At 30.2% G+C, this 24745-nt stretch overlaps 2 protein-coding genes across 2 annotated transcripts in view; both read left to right on the top strand.

Annotated features, from left to right (window-relative positions):
- The first annotated feature begins 7544 nt into the window (after positions 1-7544).
- On the top strand, positions 7545-16683 carry LOC111713079 (wiskott-Aldrich syndrome protein family member 1). The gene is made up of 4 exons (XM_023487872.1): positions 7545-7924; positions 11602-11744; positions 14144-14242; positions 16651-16683. The coding sequence occupies exons 1-4, from the start codon at positions 7654-7656 to the stop codon at positions 16681-16683; spliced, it is 546 nt and encodes a 181-aa protein (XP_023343640.1). The 5' UTR covers positions 7545-7653.
- Positions 16684-16880: 197 nt separating this feature from the next.
- LOC111713080 (uncharacterized) overlaps positions 16881-24745 on the top strand; it is a 29499-nt gene continuing 21634 nt past the window's right edge. The window contains exons 1-5 of the mRNA XM_023487873.1: positions 16881-17010; positions 19886-19993; positions 21025-21101; positions 21372-21628; positions 24503-24676. Of these exons, the coding sequence (XP_023343641.1) occupies positions 16883-17010; positions 19886-19993; positions 21025-21101; positions 21372-21628; positions 24503-24676 (744 nt within the window). The 5' untranslated portion in view covers positions 16881-16882. The remainder of the gene's footprint in view (positions 17011-19885; positions 19994-21024; positions 21102-21371; positions 21629-24502; positions 24677-24745) is intronic.

The raw sequence follows: 24745 nt of genomic DNA, 5'->3' as shown, positions 1-24745 counted from the left end.
CCCCTCTTGGCTAGAGGACTGATATATAGATCTTAAGATTATTTTAACCAGGGCCGTTACTGGGTATTCTATATAGAGGTGTATTTTTGTAAAGTAGGGATGAGTTGTCCTTTGCAGAATATTTTGTTATTTTTTAAACTTTTTTTCAAATGAAATTTTGAGCTAATTCTCCACAAAGCTAATGTACGATTCTGAAATAACATTATATTCATAAAATCAATATGCCCCCTTCCATGAAATGCAATTAAATTCTATACTTCCTAACCTCTTTTCAGTAAGATGGATTGATAAAAATGTATGTGCTTATGTTAGCATGATAAATGCAAACTTAAAGGGACTGTACGCGTAAATTAAAGGGACTGTATGCGTAAATTGAAGGGACTGTAAGTAACTCTCCGTGCAAAGATGGCAATGCCCGGTTCACAACGGTACCCTCTAAATGGTTGTCTGATTGAGTATTTATATTTCAATATTTATAACTTTGAAAACTCATAATTTTCAATTGTGTTTTCTCTACAAAAGTTTGCGCATTTGTGCTATAAAAGGAGAATATAAGAATATCAGAATTAAACACATCATTAAAGGGACTGTAAATGAAAAATGAAAGGGGGTATCGGATGAAACCTGAGAATCTTAGGTTTTGAACGATACCGATAAGACTTTTATCTGATGTTCCTTTCTCGAGAAATTGACATAAAACTGTGTCAAAATTATACCAAAAAGGACATCTGTCAGATTTTGTATGAAAGTTGTTGCATTAAACAGATCATATTCAACAATAACGCAACCAATCTGAAAACGACTATATCTCACAGCAACCTGAAAAGCTCAGGTTTGCTCCTGTTATCATTATTAAATTTTTGTTTATTACATTTAATCCGTATAGTCCGTAGTATGTCACCAGTACTTCAGCCAAAGGCAAGTGCAGTATACTGGTCACGTGATTTCCGTCTAAACCACGTGACAACGATACTGCACTGTCATTGGCTGAAGGTATTGTGACCTAATACGGACTATACGGACTAAATGTAATAATAATATCAATTAAATCTATTAAAAATGCAAAATGAAAAATAAAAATTATAATTTGAGCAAACCTGAGATTCTCAGGCTCCTGTGGGATAAAGTCGTTTTCAGATTGGTTGCCTAACTGTTGTTAATTGGGCATTGCCAATTGCCATCTTAGTATGGAGAGTCACTTCAAATAACGCACACAGTCCCTTTAATAAACTGCGGTAAAGTTTGTATAACATATTTCAATGAAGCAAATATCTCATTTCATACGGAAATTCATTAGTTTTTATTTTTCAACCAGAAGTTAGCACATTTCACTAGTTTTAGCATTATTAAAAGTTTTCAATATTGATTTATCAGTATTTGTCAGCAGTTAAAAAAAATCTGATTTTTTTATTTGTGTGCAACTTCAAGTTTCATGGGTTGATTGATGTTCGGTAAAAAATAGAAATATTGCCATCTAATGTTTGCGAAGCGCAAATTAAAAATTTTAAGATTCCTTCAAAAGGTATCCAAATTTTGGGAAAGTTGAAAAAGGTTTATTATTTTCATACCTTACTGAACTAGTTTTCGAAGTCGGGATAATCTAATGTTTTTTTGTGTTTCTTAAAAAACTGAAAAATTAAAAAGGGTTTTTAGATTTTTGTGAATATTTTTAGTTTTCTAGAAATATAATTATGAAGATGTTGTAAACTCCGAGAAGCTAATTAAGTTTTACTAATTAACACACTGACACTCTCAAAACTTAGATTTTTAGAAGGAAAAAGTGTATTTTTTATGAATTAAGATTAGACAGATAAGATAAAAGATATGTCAAAAAAATAAAATTATCAAAGTAAACAAGTAAAAAGTAGAAAATCAAATCATAATAGAGGATTAAAACCTTTTAAAGAGAAGATTGGAAAACAACATTTCTTCAAAAACACCGTTTTTGACACTAAAACTGTTAAAAATTAATGATATTCCCAATAGCAGAATAATGGCAATTGGCAAATAAGTTTACCAACTTTGTATTCTAAATGTAGAACTTGTGTGTAAAATGTCCTGCAGTACATTAGAAAATTGAAAGAAACCTAGAGAACCGGTAATTAATTAATGTAAGCACCAGAGATAAGAGAGTTGCAGAGATCGATTAACTCCTAAAATATGCGATATTTTCCACAGCATGTTCTATTGCGCACAAGTACTGTACACGACCAATCAGGAGACATCTGAATTCTGGATCCTCTAAATAGGAAATGCAAAATCTTTAAAATAGACAATATTCATAAACGTTATGTTTTATGTTTAAAATGGCCGTGAGATGTCAGTCGAAAACATTACATGGAACCGTAGCATGGCGTGCCGGGACACTATAGGCCTGCTCAGCCTATCAAGGTAGAGTGTATGAGCAGTCTGTGTAGTCAGTGGTAAGCACTCAACTAGAAAGAAGAAACTTAGAAAAATGTCAGATGAATGTAACATTATTGGTACGACTTTGTGACCTAGCGGAGATAATAATTTTGATTTAAAGTCTAAACATTAAAAAAAGAGAAAAAACTGTTATTATTTTCATTTTCATCTGTAACAAGAGGAGTTATGATTGAAATATAAAAGATTTTGAAATTAACTTAAATTTGACGTACCCTAAAATACAATTTGACGTACCCTAAAATACAGTTTGACGTACCCTAAAATACAATCTTTGGCAACAATTTTTATGTGAAAGAAGGAACAAGTTTAATTTCACATGGTTCTCACTGTATATGTAGATGCTTAAAAGATGTGTATTTTTACGTCAAACTAAAGTCCAATCATAAGATTTCTTATTGAAAAGATATTAAAAAGATCAAAATGTTTTGAATTTATTAAAATTATTACATCTAACCGGATACATTTATTACACTTAACCGGATAAATTTATTACATTTAACCGGATAAATTCATTACATTTAACCAAATAAATTCATTAAATTTAACCAGATAAATTCATTACATTTAACCAAATAAATTTATTAAATTTAACCTTATAAATTTATTACATTTAACCGGATAAATTTATTACATGTAACCGTATAAATTTATTACATGTAACCGGATAAATGTATTACATTTAACCGGATAAATGTATTACATTTAACCGGATAAATTCATTACATTTAACCAAACAAATTTATTACATTTAACCGGAAAAATTTATTACATTTAACCGGATAAATTTATTACATTTAACTGGATAAATTTATTACCTGTAACCAGATACATTTATTACATGTAACCGGATAAATTTATTTCATGTAACCGGATAAATTTATTACATTTAACCGGATAAATTTATTACATTTAACCATACAAATTTATTACATTTAACCGGATAAATGTATTACATTTAACAGGATAAATTCATTACATTTAACCAAATAAATTTATTACATTTAACCGGATAAATTTATTACATTTAATAGGATAAATTTATTACATTTAACCAGATAAATTTATTACATTTAACTGGATAAATTTATTACCTGTAACCGGTTAAATGTATTACATTTAACCGGATAAATTCATTACATTTAACCAAATAAACTTATTACATTTAACTGTCTAAATTTATTACATTTGACCGGATACATTTATTACATGTAACCGGATAAATTTATTTCATGTAAACGGATAAATTTATTTCATGTAACTGGATAAATTTATTACATTTAATCGTATAACTTTATTACATTTAACCGGATAAATTTATTACATTTAATCGTATAAATTTATTACATTTAACCGGATAAATTTATTACATTTAACAGGATAAATTTATAACATTTAATTGTATAAATTTATTACATTTAGCCGGATAAATTTATTACATTTAACCGGATAAATTTATTACATTTAACCAGATAAATTTATTACATTTAACCGGATACATTTATTACATTTAACCGAATAAATTTATTACATGTAACCGGATAAATTTTCTTTTCTCATACTATAGTGATGTCGCATAAATGAATTGAGTCTTTGCCACAAACTTAAATTTCGTAATCTCTAAATTCTTGCAACCTAATGGTGTAAATCTCTGTAAACCTAGGTTATTTGATCCAACAGAATAAATAGTTTGAAATATCTAAGGTCTCAGAGATTGAGTTGCAAAGATACAGGGATTCAAAAATCAGAGTTTGTGGCAAAGACTTAATTCCTTTGACTTTTGTAGCACTGTGCAATATCCCAGAAGCTATCGCTAAGATTATTATTGACTCTGGAATTATAGTTTGAGGCAATAATAATTTATAGCGATGTATCGTATAGTTTCAGGCGATAATTAGTAATAGGTGATACCTCAGGACCAAGAAAATAAATAACTAGACAGAGTTTTGTAAAACTGAGTTTCGTTCTGATTTATTACATTCAGATTTAAAAACCCTACTAAAGGTTAGCATTGGCAATTATGGCGTTCAAAATAGATCTTAAATAGAAAAACTTTAAAACGCAAAACCGGGTTTTGAATCTGATTTTTTAAAAAGTTTCTGCCATGCAGTTGATACAAGGTTACATATATAGAGTGTATAGTGTCGTGTTTGGTTTCAAATTGTATTTAAATATGAGACAATAGAGTACAGATGCATATTCTAAAGTCTATTTAGAATATTGCGATATTCTTAACAGAAAATATCTAAACTGTACATATATATATATATACTGTACACTGTACACTGTACATTGTACATGACCAATCAGCAAAATCTTCAAAATTAACTAATTAATGATTTCTTTTGTAAATGCGTCATGAAGTATAAAATAAAAAAAATCTAGAATTCAGGTGTTTAAACGCAGAATTCTCTAAAAAAACATGATTACAAAATTCATATAAAAAAATCATCAAATTGTAAAGACATTTTGTAGAAAATTCATGTTACGTGTTATGAATAATAGCTACATTACTTTATTTTATCAGGCTTTTATAATACAGTGGTCTTCATAAATTAGTTAAAAAAGTAATTGAATAACATTAGAAATTGGTTTGATAAATTACTTTTTATAAAGAGGAATAAGGGGGATCATTAAATTAATACGTTTATAAATTAATTGCTGGAAAGGTGCAAATGTGAATCGATAATGGGAATATTTAATTTAAGAGACACTTGACAATTCCTATTAGAAAATTTCTTTTTGTTCAATGTGTGGGGGGGGGGAGGTTAAGGCTTGTACATTGGGATGCGGGTTTGTGAAATTAACGATGCAAAAGTGGGTGAATGCGGTGGAAACAGGGCGGGGTTCACAAACTCACTAGCTCACTACCTCACCTCCCCTCTACTATACTAGCTCACAAACTCACTGGCTCACTAGCTCACCAGTTCACTAAATCACTAGCTCTCTACCTCACTAGTTCATCAGCTCACTAGCATACTAGCTCACTAGCTCACTAGTTCACTAACTCACTAGCTCACTACCTCATTATATAGCTCACTAGCTCTCTACCTCACTAGTTCATCAGCTAGCTCACTAATTCATCAGCTCACTAGCATACTAGCTCACTAGCTCACTACCTCATTATAAAGCTCACTAGTTCATCAGCTCACTAGCATACTAGCTCACTAGCTCACTAATTCACTACCTCACTACCTCACTACCTCACTACCTAACTACCTCACTATAGCTCACTAGCTCACTAGTTCATCAGCTCGCAAGCATACTAGCTCACTACCTCGTTATATAGCTCACTAGCTCACTAGCTCACTAGTTCATCAGCTCACTAGCTCACTAGCTCACTAGCTCACTAGCTCACTAGCTCACTAGCTCACTACCTCACTACCTCATTATATAGCTCACTAGCTCACTAGCTCACTACCTCATTATATAGCTCACTAGCTCACTAGCTCACTAGTTCATCAGCTCACCAGCATACTAACTCACTAGCTCACTAGCTCACTACCTCACTACCTCAGTATATAGCTCACTAGCTCACGAGTTAACACTAGCTCGCTATCCTAACTACCTCCCCACTTCACTAGCTCACTAGCTCACTAGCTCAGTAGCTCACTACCTCAATAGCTCACTAGCTCACTACCTCACTACTTCACTACCTCACTACCTCACTACCTCACTACTTCACTACCTCACTACCTCACTACCTCAATAGCTCACTACCTCACTATAGCTCACTAGCTCACAACCTTACTGGTATACTAGCCAGTTAGCTCTCAAACTGATTTTTAAATAGTTCCACAAACGTCTGTTAAATCGTTATATTTATAGATTAGAAAAATAATTTGTCAATCTTGTCTTTTTATTCATCATTCATCAATCAAACAATCTATCTATCTTTCTACCTATCTATCTATCTATCCTTATATCAATCTATCTATCTATCTATCTATCTATCTATCTATATTTATATATCTATCTATCAAAGGAAAGTGATTCTATCGCACCAAGTAAAGCAAAGAGACCAACTTTCCTACAATTTTCAAACAACTTATTTCAACTTTAAGTTTGACTATTTTACTTTAACTTCAGATGGAGCTAATTTCAATTTCTCTTTACCTATAATCTCTACATAAATTTACTCTGTGTAAAAATAGCAGAATAGGCAGGAACGTTACATGCGCATACAAGACAGAGAGAGAGACTGTTCTAGCCGCGGCGCTTGGCCCCGAAGTCTGTCCTAGCAGCAGCGCTCAGCCCAGAAAGTGCATGTAACTTCCTTGGGCAACTGCCCCAGAATACTAATATATACAACTCAAAAACTTTACTATATTTATCAAGGCTTGGCATCAAAAATCTAGCATAACATAGCGTAAGCATTGATCACAGTTTAAGTCCAAGCGATCAATATTTGAAGTGCAGTTTTTTGTATTAGGAAAGTTTTTGATAACAATATTAATACTGTTTATAACAATAATAATTAAATAAATGTAGATTTAATATAGATTTAATTTTTTTTAAATAGAAACGTAGGTTTTTCAGTTGTTTAAGAAGCCAGACACTTTATTTCGGAAATCTTCCACCTGTACTTCAATCTTAAACATGTGCATTTTTATATATTCACCCTGTATTGCAGTGCAGCATAAAATGCATTAATATATCGATAAATGAATAGTTTGAGATCATGTTACAAAATCTATCTTTGAACTCTGAAAGAATGGAGGCAATAATAAGAATTTTATAGATCATCTCACAAATGCACTTTTGATGAAGTGACATGCAAAATATTAAACAATTAACAGTTGACTTAACGCTTTGATTGGATCATTTTTTAGGAGAAAAGGAGTTGAGTTTTTGCCACAAACTCTGATTTTCTAATCTCTATATCTTTTGAACCCAATTTCGTAGACCTTAGATATTTCAAACTATTAATACTTGTAGATAAAATAATCTAAGTTTGAAATATCAAAGGTTTGCACCATAAGATTGCAAAGATATTGGAATCAGGAGATTTTAGTTTGTGGCAAAAACTCAATTCCTTTGAGGAAAAGACGCGGACGCTGTCGTCTGTCAATCTAGTCTATCTATCTATCTATCATTCAGTGTACCGGCAGATGTATATAATGTCCAGTCCAGTAGTAACAGCGCAGTGCTACGGGAAGGGTACGGGACGGCGCTACAAAATGTTGAGTTTGTTAATTTACGAAAATAGTTAATTCTCTCAGTGACAACATGCCGTTTGTACAACGACAAGTTTATCCCGTTCATTTAGCGGGTCGGGAAATCCCCGAAAATGTTGAAAATCCGTTAGAATGCGTCAGTAATCAGACGCTTTGTGATGCCATGCGTCAACTTGCGTCGTTACTCAAACACGCCGACACTATGTTTAGTGACCTAGAACTCAATTGTGGAAAAATCTCAACGCGGACTCAGAAGTTAAAGGATCGCCTGACGATCCTTGACGAAAATGTCGAAAAATACAATCCCAAAAAGGAAAAAATACGTAAGTTTAAACTTAACAATTAGTTCTATATTGCGATAGTGCCTTACAGCCTGTTCACAGGCAGTGTTTTGAATTAGTATTAATTGAATTCTGGGCCGAGCGCTGCGACTTTATTTGTAAATGAAATAATATGTCAGCCAAGCCAGACAATTTAATTTTTAACACTTTAAGATTGAAACCAACTATTAGGAGTCAGCAAACATTTATTTTTTCAATTATTTTTTCAATTATCATTATTATTTTTTCAATTATCATTATTATTTTTTCAATTATCATTATTAAACTTTACTGCAAGGAAGATAATATTGGGAAAAGACGATGTGAATAAGGGAAGAAGGGGGGGAGCGAAACAAATTTTGCCCCCCCCCCCAAAAAAACCCCCCACTTATTCGTTGATTTTATCTTGAAATGTTTTCTAGAATTATTTTCATGAAAATATTAAAATATTTATTTTAACAGAATTCGAGTACATATTTAGTATGTATTCAAGGAAAAGAGGTAATTTTGCACAAATTGTTCGCATGAACACAAACAATGTTCTCAATGTTCATATTTGTTCAATGATCAGAGTCCATATTTTTGTTTGTTTGAACTAAGAAGGCCGAGAGAGAAAAAAAAAAATATTTAAATTGAAAATTTTACATTTTGGGGTCTACAATTGATGGAACATAATTTTTAAAACTTTCTCACAAAACACGGATTTTAGTTTTCCCTTATGCATGCTTAGTTCTATGTTTCTGAGAAATTTGCTTTAATAATGCAACCAACTTAATGAATGAAGGTTATATCTAGTTTATTAGAAACCCATTTTTATGTGTTTATAAAATGATTGAAATAAATTTATTCACACCTTTTTAAATTATATGAAATTTTAGTATATATTTCGTTGTATATATATATTGAACCATTTTAAGCGTTTCGAAATAATTAACTGAAAGTTAGGAATATCTCACAAAATATTTTATTCCAAACTCATTGTTCGTTTTTTTGAAAATGCAGTGTTTGGAAAGTTTGATATACTGATCATAATGATAGTTACATTTAACAATGCACGCAGCTTAACTCATTCTTATTCAAAAGTTTTCTTCTCTGAAAATTCCACCTGGTGTTTTTTAATCCAGTCGTAACTTAATCTGTTTATTCCAAACTAACTTCCTTAATCCTTTCCTAAACCCTTCTCATATCATCAGGTTTCACTGCTTTAGGCAATAAAAAGCATTTAACCCCCCCCCCCCTCTTTTCATTCGTAGACCCTAACTTCTCATGTTTAAAAATCAAAAACTTTAAATTTTTTACGTTTTAAAATTTTGAGTAAAATAATAATTCTCAATGATAAATCGTAAGTTGTCTCTTTAATAAATACTAGGTTTTATAAATTCTCAATGATAAATCGTGAGTTGTCTCTTTAATAAATACTAGGTTTAATAAATTCTCAATGATAAATCGCGAGTTGTCTCTTTAATAAATACTAGGTTTAATAAATTCTCAATGATAAATCGTGAGTTGCCTCTTTTATAAAATACTAGGTTTCACACCTTTTTCCCGTTTAATCTAATTTCTTACTTTAACTTTCTTTTGCCGCAGTGGTAAAGTTTTGTAAACAATCTAATTCAGATCAAAATCTCTTTTTTTCTCTCTTAAAGAAATTGAGTTTTCGCTACAAACTCTGACTTTATAATCCATGTATTCTTTGCAACCCGATGTCATAGGTCTTTGATAATTCAAATTGTAAATTCTGTTAAATGAAGAATTGTCTAGGTTTAAAACAGCAAAGGGGCACACCGACAGGCTACAAAGATATTTTGATTAGAAAATTTTAGTTTTTGCAAAAACTGAATTTGTTTGACTTAAGAAAAATAAATTTATTTGATAAATGATTTGTTTAATATTATCTTTTATAAAGTCCGTAATATTGACCCTCTCATGTAGAATATTTTATATAAATATTGTTATCTCTACTCCTATATATAAACATTAATGCACATCCATATCTTTCTAAGGGATTCCTCGCTATTTGGTGAATATTGTATTTTAAAAACTAACTAGCCTTAGATGAAAGAATAGAAAACACCATTTTGCTTAATTGTTTTTACATTTAATATTTTACTCCTATCCAACAAAAATAATTTTTTACGAAATAATTTTTTAAAATTGAAAAAATATTAAGATTGCATCAATAATATAATGATATATTTCATTTTGAACAATTTAAATATTTTAAACATTTTGAACATTTTGATCGTTCGCATATTAATAAATATATTTTGCTAAGGGATCGTTCCCATATTAATGAATATATTTTGCTAAGGGATCGTTCGCATATTAATAAATATATTTTGCTAGGGGATTGTTCGCATATTAATAAATATATTTTGCTAAAGGATCGTTCGCATATTAATGAATATATTTTGCTAAGGGATCGTTCGCATATTAATGAATATATTTTGCTAAGGGATCGTTCGCATATTAATGAATATATTTTGCTAAGGGATCGTTCGCATATTAATGAATATATTTTGCTAAGGGATCGTTCGCATATTAATAAATATATTTTGCTAGGGGATTGTTCGCATATTAATGAATATATTTTGCTAAGGGATCGTTCCCATATCAATGAATATATTTTAAACGAAAACTTAGTCTTGAAAAGAAAAAAAAATATTTAGTTTAATTCACCATTTTGATAAATTGTGATTGCATTTAAAATCTTACTCATTTGCTAAAAGAAAATTTTTACTAGATTTTTTTTTACCATTACATTTTTTTAATTGAAAAAAATTCAACTTGCGATATGCTTAATTTTTAAGATTGCATCAAATAATTTTGAATTTTGATAAGATTTCCTTTAATGCATGTTCTGTATATAAACTAGAGCAAACACACTGTTAATATCTTAATCTTTACACAAGCAGAGGGTGTACCAACAAACAAAAATTACTTAAAGGGAGAGACCGGCAATGTATGGTAGTTAAACTGAGAATGCAATTTTGTAAAGAAATTTTTTAGGATTCATTTGAGACCTACCAGAAGTTTTTATGATGCATATTTGTTCAGCAAGAATTTTTACAACATTTTTCATGGAAGTCATTGGATAATTCATTGGATAACTTTTCAAAAACTGATTCTGAAAATCATCTCTCCAGAATAGACAATGATGGAGAATTTTAAAGATGGAATTTGCGCTCTTGCTGAACAAATTTGCACCGTAAAAACGTCTCAAAGGTCTCAAATGAATTCCAAAAAATACTCTACAATGCTACACTCTCAGTTCAACTACCAGATATTGCCGGTCACTCCCTTTAACTGAAAGGGACTGTAGACGTAATTTCAAGTGAAATACTTTGTAGTATTATGTCCGATTCACAACGGTAACCGTTAATCCTTCATCTGACTAACAATAAGGATGAAATTGTCGTTTTTTAATCTTAATATTTTTGTAAATTTACATATTTTTTTTCTTTGCCTCTTAAAATAATCAATTTTCAGTTAGAAAAAAAAGTAAATCTCATTCATCCTTGATCAGACCAAATTTTAAAGGGCAACGTTTTGAAACAGACAAACTACTCTATAAATAAATACATATAGCTAAAGCCTCTTTAATTTTGCTATTACAAATTTACAAAACTAACATTCTTGATTGTTATGAAAATTTGAATTTAATATTTTGTATATTTTAGCTGCTGGAGACCTGGTAGAGTTCAGTAGGTTGAAGAATCATTACAAGCGGGAGTACGTGGAGACAAAGAACCTTTTTCAACCAAACTCTAGACCCATCAGTGTACATATCATGTACCAACATGCTAGGAATACAACAACACAGGTACAACATAGCTAGCAGTGTACATATCATGTACCAACAGGCTAGGAATACAACCACACAGGTACAACATAGCTAGCAGTGTATACATCATGTACCAACATGCTAGGAATACAACAACACAGGTACAACATAGCTAGCAGTGTATACATCATGTACCAACATGCTAGGAATACAACAACACAGGTACAACATAGCTAGCAGTGTAAATACCATGGACCAACATGCTAGGAATACAACAACACAGGTACAACATAGCTAGCAGTGTATATATCATGTACCAACATGCCAGGAATACACAGGTACAATATAGCTAGCAGTGTACATATCATGTACCTACACGCCATAAATACAACAATACAGGTACGGCATTGTCAGCAGTGTACAATTATGATATGTACATGCATGTCAGGAATACAACTACACAAGTACACAATAGCTAGTAGTGTACATATCATGTACCAACACGCCAAGGAATAAAACACAGATGCGTAATAGCTATTAGTGTACATATCATGAACCAACATGCTAGAAATACAACTACACAGGTAGGTAGATAGCTATTAGTGTACACTGTACACTGTACAACATCAACAAAATTTTAAAATTTTACTGTTTGAATTTAGTTTTTATTACAACACTCTGTGTTGAACTAGTAGTAGTGGGTAGTGGTGTATTTCAACCAATCGTTCTGGAGATTAAACTATCATTAGGAAGTCATTAGGGTTTTATCAATACCTTGATATATTCATTTGTATTGAGTGTAGAGTGTAGAGTGTAGAGTGTAGAGTGTAGAGTGTAGAGTGTAGAGTGTAGAGTGTAGAGTGTAGAGTGTAGAGTGTAGAGTGAATATAGTAGAATTGCAATATGAAAACTTGGCAACATTTTAAGAATTCGAATTCCTTAGTAGTGCAATGCAAAACTGCAGTAAATGTATGCATATATGGAAAAGAAGCTTTAGAAAGTCTAACATAAATCTGAAAACAACTGTTTGTATGTAATTATTTAATGTTTGTTTTTATTTAAATTTGATTATTTTAATTTTTTCAAAACATTTTTGAGTTTTCTTTATCTCATTTCCTTTATTGTTCCCTCTTTACCTCATAATTTGTACAAAACTTAACAGTTAACACGCATGTACTCAACTCCAATCAAACGCCTAGTTAATTGGGCTGAAGAGGCAATTTGTCAGGTGTTAGTAAACAAATTAATACTAACAGTATACAACAGTATACTAACAGTATACAACAGTATACAATAAGTATACAATAGTATACAACAGTATACAACAGTATACAACAGTATACAACAGTATACAACAGTATACGACAGTATACAACAGTATACAACAGTATACAACAGTATGCCACAGTATACAATAGTATACAACAGTATACAACAGTATACAACAGTATAAAATAGTATGCAACAGAATACAACAGTATACAATAGTATACAATAGTATGCAACAGTATACACCAGTATACAATAGTTTACAACAGTATACAACAGTATACAACAGTATACAATAGTATACAATTCTATACAATAGTATACAATACTATACAATAGTATACAATAGTATACAACAATATACAACAGTATACAACAATATACAACAGTATACAATAGTATGCAACAGTATACAACAGTATACAATAGTATACAATAGTATGCAACAGTATAAAACAGTATACAATAGTATGCAATAGTATACAATAGTAAACAACAGTATACAATAGTATGCAACAGTATACAACAGTATACAATAGTATACAATAGTATGCAACAGTATAAAACAGTATACAATAGTATGCAATAGTATACAATAGTAAACAACAGTATACAATAGTATACAACAGTTTACAACAGTATACAACAGTATACAACAATATACAACAGTATACAACAGTACACAACAGTATACAACAGTATACAACTGTATACAACAGTATACAACAGTATAACACAGTATACAACAGCATACAACAGTATACAATAGTATACAATAGTATAAAACAGTGTACAACAGTATACAATAGTATACAATAGTATACAACAGTACACAACAGTATACAATAGTATACAACAGTATACAACAGTATACAACAATATACAACAGTATACAACAATATACAACAGTATACAATAGTATGCAAAGTATACAACAGTACACAACAGTATACAATAGTATACAACAGTATACAACAGTATACAATAGTATACAATAGTATACAACAGTATACAACAGTATGCAATAGTATGCAACAGTATACAACAGTATACAACAGTATACAACAATATTCAACAGTATACAATAGTTTACATGATCAATTTTATTATTATTATTATTATTATCATTATTATTATTATTATTATTTATATAATTTTGATCCAACTAGGTTGAAGGAAGAGAGGAAGTCTCCTATGTCTGTGTTCCTATTTTTAGTTCTTCATCTTCAAAACAGAAATTTAAAAACTTCGAAGTTGAAACACAGCAGGTGAGCTGATCGACCAAAAAAATATATCTTCCTAAATAACAACATGAGTTTTTTTATGAAAACCTGCGAAATTAAAAGGAAACCTTCTTTACCGGTGTGACGTTAGAATCTGATTTTATAATTCTTTGATAAGAGCTAGGCCGACATTCAAGGCAGATTTTTAAATCTTTTTTCGTATAGCTTCATTAAAAAACTTATTTAACAACAAAGCTTACGTTCGGCAAGTGTTTATAAATGCTGTGTTTGTTTAATATATATTGTGGGGAAAGTGTCAACAGTTTTAAAATAATACGCGGGCAAAATAATACCCCGGATGGTTTTTAACATCATACAGGTATGAAATGTTATTGATTATTTATGAAACTTATATACACAAAATTATGAAATTGTAAGTAAAAATTCGGGATAAAAAATCCACTAAAATTGAATAAAAAGATTATCAAGTACAATACAAAGATGGCAATGGAAATTACGAACGTTTACATTTATACAGTACAGCTGTATTTTAAGTCACTGATGACATTTTAATATTCAGTGTTAGACAAATTATTCAATAACGTCGATAATTTTAGACTAAATTGGACACCAATAATGTTATGTAAAATTTCTTTAAAAAATTGTATTGTAAAAATATTAAAAATATTGTACTTGTATTTGCACTAAATACAAGAACAATTAATATAGTTTAATTTTGTGTACGTTTTAAACTCTTAAGAGTTTGTTATTTTCTGAAATTTTTTTTTTTTTTTTCATGGAGTATTCTTTTATTTCATAAAAAATTGTAGAAAATTTCAAACATTTTGATGACTTTTTTTTAAAGAATTATTGATTTTGTGGAATCATTTTCTCGGAAAAAAATTGATTTTGAGGGGGAAAAAATTATAATTTTGAGGGTGTAATTCAATTATTTTGTGGTAAAAAATTGTATTTTTGGCTAGACAAAGTTTTTGAGCATCCTACTTTCAAATTTTTTTAAATTCTAAATGATTATCGGGAAAACCTAGAGTGCTATGTGAAGAGTATATTTTAAGTTAAAACTGCTAATCTGTTTTGTGTAATAGGTAGATGCTTTCTAGTTTATCTCATTTTCAGATATTTTCTAATATTTAAAGTTTTAACATGAACAGTGCCAACATGTTGTTTAGTCTGAAATATATCTTACTCTTTTTACACTTAAAGGGACTGTAAGCGTAATTTCAAGTGACTCTCCATGCAAAGATGGTAATGTCTGATTTACAAGGGTACCCATGAAAACTTTTATCAGATCAATATTGTGAAAGAATTCTAGTTTTTCTAGGTTTAAAAGAGTTAATTTTGATAATTCTTATATGTTTTCCTGCACAAATCACTTTTACAGAAAACTCACAGTTAAAAATAATCAAAATTATAAACATTGATACCTAATTAATACTTGATCAGAAAAAGGTTTTAAGGGGGTAGCGATGTGATTCGGGAATTGTCATCTTTGGATGGAGGGTTACTTGAAATAATCCTCCCTATGGCCCTAACCCCATCTACTCAATCCATTCCATATTTGGGGTTTCAAATAATTGGCAATAAATCCTCTAAACAACAGCTTTGCATAGAATTAGTAATCACCTATTATATCACTATCAGCTGTCTTTACTAATCAGCTTTCTTAAGTAATCACCTATTTTATCATTATCAGCTGTCTTTACTAATCAGCTTTCTTAAGTAATCACCTATTATATCACTTTCAGCTGTCTTTACTAATCAGCTTTCTTAAGTTATCACCTATTATATCATTATCAGCTGTCTTTACTAATCAGCTTTCTTAAGTGATCACCTATTACATCACTATCAGCTGTCTTTACTAATCAGCTTTCTTAAGTAATCACCTATCATATCACATCAGCTGGCTTTACTAATCAGCTTTCTTAAATAATCACTTATTATATTACTATCAGTTGTCTTTACTAATCAGCTTTCTTAAGTTATCATCTATCATATCACTATCAGATGGCTTTACTAATCAGCTTTCTTTGTAATAATCTATCATATCACTCAGCTGTCTATACTAATCAGCTATCAGTATACTGTAATCAGTCAAAGTCTTCTAAATTAATAAGTAATTTTAATTACTATTATTATAAAGATTAATTACACTTATTGAAATAAATTAGTAAAGATTATTTATTATATCTTAAAGAAAAAACAGATGTAATCTCCATGTTTAGTAATTTAAAAAAAAATTAGAAATGTGAAATTTTTAAAATTTTCGGCAATAATTATCAAAAAGATGGAATTCTGGAGAATTTTTCATTTTCTCCTAAACCTGCAAGTGTTTTTCAAAATGTATCCTGTGTTTAATTTAACCCTGGAGTTTCGAAAATGTGTAAATTAAATGTTTAAAAAATTTTTCTTTGTTTTAACTTGTTTATTTTCAGAGTGATTTGTACGCAGAGATTTCTAAATTTTAAATATCTATCCTTAAATATCTATCCTTAAATATCAAAAGTAGGTCACATAAATTCTCCTTTAAAATTTGGCAAAGAAATGAAAAGAGAGGGGGGGGTTTAAAAAGAGTGGGAGGGATTTTATAACGAAGGCGAGGGGAGCAAAAAGGGAGAAGAGGGAGGGGGGTTAGACTGAAGTAAAAGGACTAGGAAATAAAAATAAATGATAAATCTATGCCCATTTCTAATCGGTTTGTCTAGGTATGGAACCCTGCCTGCTATCCAGGACTCCCAGGTGGTTAAGGTTGATGTCTCCGGGAGAAACTTTGACTCAATGACGGAGTTTCGGAGGTATGCTTTTATTTAAAGAAGACGACCTTTTACATGTTTTTATAAACCAGTAACTTAGAAATAGCTTGTTAAGTGAAATTGGTCTGTGTACACTGCACAGTTGTCTTCCTATTCACATTTTTATGGGTATCATTGTATGATTTCTCAAAAAACTTTTTTTCCATTTGGAGGATTTATTAGCAATTTGCCTAAAATATAATTTATATATAAATCTAAATTCGAGTGTGGGGCATGTGTACTCTGCTGGGAGGAAGTTGGGTTAAATAAATCTTTTGTCGTTGTTCAGAATTAGTAAATAAATTTAGGAATCTTAAAATATTTTTCTATGGAGGGGGTGGTGTGGAGGTTGTTTTATTGTACAAACAAATTTATTAAAGCTTTTTTAAATACCACCAACTTATGTAGATTTACGGTTTAAACATAGAATATTTTTCCATTGCCATCTTTGCCTGGAGGGTCACTTGAAATCACTTTTATAGTCCCTTAAAATGCAAAATAATGTGAAACGTAAATTTAACCAAAATAAAACTTATTTTTTTACAGTTTTTTTGGGTTGTCAAACCTCTGCTAAAACTTAGGTTATAAGGTTATATCCATTAGGGCAGGTGGGACATTTAGTGAAGATAATTTATTATTATAGATCAGTAATTGTTTGCAGAAATAAATTAGGTTTGAACAGATTTTGATTTGTATTTATTAACTGCATGCAAAGGGTATTTTTGGTTTTGTTATTATTTGTATTTGTATATTTTTATAGATTTTTTCGAATATTTGTGGTGAAAATTATTCGAAAACTAAGACTGAACGGTTTTGCCATCAACTATGATGCATGATACAATTTGTCATCAAACACCCCCCCCCCACACCCAGCCGCCCTTCCCTCTACTTACTTTTAAATCTAATTTAAAGATACAAATATCTTTTGAAAATCTTCAGAAAAATAATTAAAGACTTTTTTCCTTATGTATGTTTAGTGTTTACCCTTAGTAAATAAACGTTCTAATTAAACGTATTGCAAAAACTGTTTGTTTATTTTTGTTAAATAAATTCTTCATATTTCTAAATAATTTTTTAATTTTTATTCCAGAATGTTCTGGAGGTATGATTTTATATATATAAAACGGCATTTTATCTATATCTATGTATATATCTATTTATATATACTTTGCTTGTCCAATAAACGTCGAAACGGCTGAACCGACGTGACATCACGTGACCTAGGGAAGGTTTGTGGTTGAACGAATTTTCAAAGATTTTCCATTAACAAAATTCGATTTTTGAAAATATTGAACATCTACCAATTTTTTATAAAATCCGCGATTTTTTATGTTTTGTTTTACAATGTATGTAAAGAAAAAATGTTTAAAATAAAAATATAAGATGAGTGTGAAGCGCCCTGTATGCCTAGTATATTATATATTTATAATAAACATGTCGTTAATCTGCACTGAATTGAGATATTTTGGAACAAATTATTCTCTTAGCAATGAATCAACAACAAAAATATCTATCCTTCAATATCTATCCTTAAATATCTATCCTTAAATATCTATCCTTAGATATCTATCCCTAAATATCTATCCTTAAATATCTATCCTTAAATATCTATCCTTAAATATCTATCCTTAAATACCTATCCTTAAATATCTGTCCTTAAATATTTGTCCTTAAATATCTATCCTTAAATATCTGTCCTTAAATATCTATCCTTAAATATCTATCCTTAAATATATCTATCCTTAAATATCTCTACTGAAATATCTATCCTTAAATATCTCTCCTTAAATATCTATCCTTAGATATCTGTCCTTAAATATCTATCCCTAAATATCTATCCTTAAATATATATATCCTTAAATATCTATCATTAAAAATCTCTCTTTAAATATCTGTCCTTAAATATCTATCCTTAAATATCTATCCTGAAATATCTATCCTTAAATATCTATCCTTAAATATCTATCCTTAAATATCTCTCCTTAAATATCTATCCTTAATTATCTCTCCTTAAATATCTCTCCTTAAATATCTCTCCTTAAATATCTGTCCTTAAATATCTATCCTTAAATATCTCTCCTTAAAAATCTCTCCTTGAATATATATCCTTAAATATCTATCCTTAAATATCTCTCCTTAAATATCTCTCCTTAAATATCTTTCCTTAAATATCTCTCCTTAAATATCTATCCTGTCTAAAAAATATCTGAAATATTTTGAGAAAGAAATGAATTGTAAAATAATGGTTGATCAAAAGTATAAATCGTTAAATAAAACAAAACCCCGGATCTGGTCAGCAGCTAAATCCAGATGTTAGATATCAAAGGTTCAACATTTTATTATTTATTCTTCCAATTCTCGGAAAAAGGGCAAAATTCTGCCAAATAGAAACAATTTCCAGGAAAATTATTGTTCCTAAAAAATGGCGCGAAGGAAATTCAAGACTAAGAAATTTAAGAAATTCTTAAAGGAACTGTATAACGTATCTTTAAAAACGGTGTCTGTCTGATTTACAATTGTAGCATATAAATCTTTATCTGATCAATAAGGTGAGAGATATTGTCGTTTTTCAAGTTGAAAAGTGATTAATTTATCAACTTATTCCATTGTTTCTGTAGAATCCGCGAGTTATATTTACAGAAAACCTCCAATTTAATCTATATCAATTCAGAAATAAATAATTTCGTCTGAACCAGAGAATGTTTTAAAGAGTACCACAATATGAATTTAGGGTTACTTAAAAGTACATCTTCAATTTGATTTTTAATTAATAAATTTGACTTTTTAATGAAATTTTACTTTATTTATTCAGTTAACTTTTTTACGACATTGTTGGCTTTGAGATTTTTTGACACTTTTTTGACGATTTTTTTTTCAGGTCTCTGCAACCGGTTCAACAGAGAAGACGAAAGAAGAAGAGAGATAAAAGGCGAAACACGTTGGGAGGAGGAACAGAACACTCACAGGACAAAATATATAATAAACGGTAAACTTAATAATAAAAGAAAATGATGATCGAATGTTTTTATAAGTGAATCATTTAATTTATAGTTCTAACTTGTCTTTTCAAAACCTTACACTGAGAAGCATCGAAGTATGTAGATAAAGTTTTTTTCCTCATTTAAACCTTGCCCATTTTCTTTCTTGTTTAATGAAGAAGTTTATTCTTAAAATGTTTGAACTGTGTCTGTATGCAAGGTGTCAACATATTTTAAAAGGCTTTTTTTTAAACTATCTTTGTTTAAAAAAGGGATTTAAAACTAATAATTGTTAAAGGAAGGGAATCTTTCTGTTTTTAGCATTTAACCCTATCTCTGCTGGGGTACTTGAAAACCAGGATATGCTGGGGGGGTCAAATTGGCCCCCCCCCCCCTCTAAATCCCATGTTTAATGTTCAAATATGACAAATGATACATCATTGGAAAGCTCTTGTGCTCTACTTTTAGAATCTGCAAAAAAATGCAAATTTGCAAAAATTGAATTTTTTTATCGCAAAATCCAGATAATATATAGTAAAAATGTTTGCAAAAAAATTTGTTCAAAAAATGAAAAATTATACATTTTTGAAAAGCCCTTGACCATGCCATTTCAAATATGCAAAAAATTTCCTGTGATAGGTTGTTTGCAAAAATTTGCAATTTTTTTCGCAAAACTTGTGCAATTCATTTCCTTATATGTCCTTATGTTAAGGCTTTCCAAAAAGCTAAATTTTATCAAAATCTGACAAGTGGAAGTGGGTCAAAACAAAGATTTAGTTTGTTACAGGAAAAAGCAGTCATTCAGGCAGTGTGCCTGAGGACTCAGGCAGTTAGTATTAAAGCCCGGTTTTAGGCTTAAAGGGAGGGCTTTGGGTATATAGGAAAAGTCAGAAAATTTCAACAGCCTCAGACCAATACTTTTTGAGTTATGTAAAAAAAACTACAGGGGGGTCAAATTGACCCCCCCCCCCCAGTTGGAATAGGGTTAAGGCAAAATTTGTGTTTCTTATTAACTCGAAAACATGTTTCCAATATTTAGGTCTAAGAGTGTTGAGAATTCTAGATGTACCCAGGATGTGGATGTATCTATGGACGTGGATCCTGGCAGCTCATTAGGTAATCATTTTTATTTTTTTTTTAAATCATTATTTAAATTATTATGTTTATGGGTTTTTGATTTTGATTTTACATATAAAATAGCACAGAGATCCAGACAGCATTAAAGAGTTTGTGAGAAATTAATTAATAGATTAAATGGCAAACTATAAAAAAATAATAGATTAAATTGGCAAACGTTTAACGTAATTTTGTGTGAAATTTTGTACATTTCTAGTTATGTTAGAAAATCCTTGTTCTCGTGAAAAATAATAAAATTTTGTTTTTTAGCAACGACGACAATTCCTGATCTGGATCTAGTTTCCTTATCCTCCTCCTACCTTAACAAAACCCTCTCCGATATAGTTCTACCTCCGCCACCCCCGGAGAACAAGTCCGGGGAACAGATGAAGAAATTGAAATCTCTGGATCGGAGAAATCCGTTCCTGGATTCTGATATTCCGTTCCTGGATTCTGATATTCCGTTCCTGGATCAGGAACCCAACCCTTTCCTCTCGCAGGACAGAGAATCCCCATTTTCAGATCAGGTAGCAGTTTTTTTTCGGAGCTCGAAACTTTTGTCAATTCAGAAATCACTAATCTGCATTTCGAATGTCCAACGGAGTGTACAAATCTCAACAGCAACGGCAACACTTACGATTTGAATTAGTCCAATGAACATAAGAAACAGCAAATGTGCAGTGTGCACAGCCAAAGGGGGGTTGATAGTTCTCTACCTGTGTGCTCAGTTAGCTGTACTGTACACTTACAACTGTTTACTAATATTGATATACTATAGGCTAGTCCAAAATCAACTTATAATAAACAAATATGCAGTACGCTCTCGGTATAGTTTATGGCCTAAAAAATGAGTAAAGGATTAGCATACATCATCACTCTAAACACTATAACCTCATTGGCACAGCCTCACTTCGAATTTTAACAACATTAAATGCACTAATTTGAAGGGAATGAATGGGTTTTACTTAAAAAGTTCACATTTTAAAATTAAATCCTAAAAAAATAGGTTTTGGATAATACCCCCCCCCCCCCTTGGCCAAACGAAAAAATTCCTAATTACCGCTTTATACACGGCACATCTAGGCTAAGAAAATTTTCCCCTCTACAAACATATTTTTTAAATTTAGTAAATATTTAGGATCCAAGTTTAGATTAATCTAGGAATCAATTTGCAGATTAATTCAGGGATCAATTTGTAAATTAATCTAGGGATCAATTTGCTGATTAATTTAGGGATCAATTTGTAATTTTATCTAGGGATCAATTTGCAGATTAATTTAGGGATCAATTTGTAATGGGGTTAGAGTATAAGGGGGGGAGGGGTCATTAATAACATTTTGTTTAATTCTGTTCACAGTTTCATTTATCCAATAGTTGTAGAAAAGAGAGAACCAAATTACAGTCGTTTAAATTCATAGGGCTGAACATATTTTACAAACTTAAAAAATGAAATCAACACAATATTTTATGGAACAAAGAAATTGAAATGTTAGAACAAAAATTGAAAACAGTTACTTTCACTTAATATAAATATGTATAATATGTTACGGCTGACTAGATGAATTAATGAATTAATGAATTGACTGATAAATTCGTTAAAGGGACTGTAAGCGCAAGTCACTTTTGTAGAAATCCGAAGTTGAAAATAATAATGTTTGATATCTATCAACATCGAAATTTAATTCAGATTTGATCAGAAGAAACTTTTGTGAAATTACGCTTACAGTCCCTTTAATTAATGATTTATTGTAACTATATATTTGTTTATATACAGTGTGTCCCACTAATCATGATCAATAAGAGACTGTTACATACAGGGTTACCCAGAAAGGATGAGAATTTTACTTGAATATTTACAGTGTATGTACAGTGTACACTATCTTTTTGCATCTACGATTCCTTCACTCTGCCAAACCATTTAATTTACCAACTAAAGATTTTACTTAAAGCAAAAAAAAATAGTTCAATGATAATGATAATGATAATGATAATGATAATGATAATGATAATGATAATGATAATGATAATGATAATGATAATGATAATGATAATGATAATAATAATAATGATAATAACGGTGATAAAAAAATGTCCGATTATTAAGCTTTTAAATATGTTTACAATTTTAAATCAGAACAAGATAATTTTAAGCATAATACTCAAAGGACACCCCGAACTAGCCAGAGTGTGAAGTATTTGGTTTCTTTTATTTGATATAAAACGTGTTTTGGGTCTATAATTTAACAATCCTAAAACTTACGGTTTTGTTTAGTTTATACTTTTTCATTTAAAATGTATATGCCAACAAAATGTATTTAAGAAAAAAGGTTAAACAATTTTGTATAAGGGGTTAAATTGTGATCAAAAGTCACAGCTTTCTGAAATATTGACAGAACCGTTAAATCCACATGATGATATTCATAATTTTGTTTAAAGACTACATTTTCAGCTCTGTTTACAAAGAAATGTCATGTTTATTGTGACACGCAGTATAGTTCAAAAGTCAGACGAACTGAAGTATTAAGATTAATGAATTTATTAAAAATATCAATAATGATATACTATACTGATCATAACTTTAAAGTGTCTGCTTTGATTAGTTAGATTTTAAATAAAGAAATATACTTTTATGTCAATTCGTATAAAAATACCAATTTGATCGATGTAAAGGTTTCGTGATTTTTTATGATGTATAAAGTTTATAAAGATTTATTGTAATAATAACAAAATTACTGGACATCATTTCATAAGGGGGGGGGGGAGATTCACATTATAATAATGACAGGACGTTTAAACGACTGATAAATGTATCTTATTGTTTTGTTTTAAAATTCATATCTTTGTTTTTACTTCTCAGATTTGGAATACCAGTAGTTAATGGGATTGTTTGCGAAGTTTAGTTTTTGTTTTTCTTCAAATTTTCCTTGAAATAATCGTTGAATATTATTTAGTTATTGTTGTTTTGTTTTTATGTTTATCTCTTGTGTTAAACAGTTAACATTTGAAGGGTTTCTTTTTATTTTTTATTTGTACTTTTTAATGCTTTAAGTCCCAAAAAATTCATGGAATTAAAATTGTGCTGAAATAAGTCTAGATCTATCTGTATTTGTCGTTTCTTTAAATATTTTTACTAAAGTGTTTCTCTTTCAATACTAGCTTTTCGAAATGTTTTCATAAAATAAACATAATAATATTATGTCTTTTGAAATCAGGTATTACAATGCTAATTCATAACAAAGACGATATCAAATTCGTAACTGAATTCCCATGTTTATTGGGACACCCTGTATAACTGTTTCCAGATAAAGTTCAGTAAAGAATTACAAAATCCCGAGCAACAGTGGACTGTATCTTAAAACATGAGAATCCTTTAAAACTAAAATTAAAATGTAATGTTGTAGGATGCGGGGCAGGAGAGTTATTACGAGTCTATGAGAAGAAACCATGCTCCGCCGTTTACAGCTCCGCCCTCTTCCGCCAATCCTTTCATTCGCTCCGCCCATCCAGACGGTGCACTGTCGTCCAGCGGTGTTTGGACGAATTCTGGTTCAGATCAGGATAAGGACGAATATCAGGGACGATTAACTGATTTTAATATCTAGTTTAGAATTAAATTTAATTATTTTAAGTTTTTCTTTTTGGTA

Source organism: Eurytemora carolleeae, unplaced genomic scaffold, assembly GCF_000591075.1.
Source record: "Eurytemora carolleeae unplaced genomic scaffold, Eaff_2.0 scaffold1369, whole genome shotgun sequence".
Lineage (NCBI taxonomy): Eukaryota > Metazoa > Arthropoda > Copepoda > Calanoida > Temoridae > Eurytemora > Eurytemora carolleeae.
This window is presented reverse-complemented; position numbering and strand designations above follow the sequence as displayed.

What these genes read in the sequence shown, in the direction of transcription:
- LOC111713079 (XM_023487872.1), top strand. Translation starts at nt 7,654, where the DNA reads ATGCCGTTTGTACAACGACAAGTTTATCCCGTTCATTTAGCGGGTCGG. An exon ending in CTAGGAATACAACAACACAG is followed by an intron (nt 11,745 to 14,143) that starts GTACAACATAGC and finishes TGATCCAACTAG; the next exon opens with GTTGAAGGAAGAGAGGAAGT. An exon ending in TCGAAGTTGAAACACAGCAG is followed by an intron (nt 14,243 to 16,650) that starts GTGAGCTGATCG and finishes GTTTATTTTCAG; the next exon opens with AGTGATTTGTACGCAGAGAT.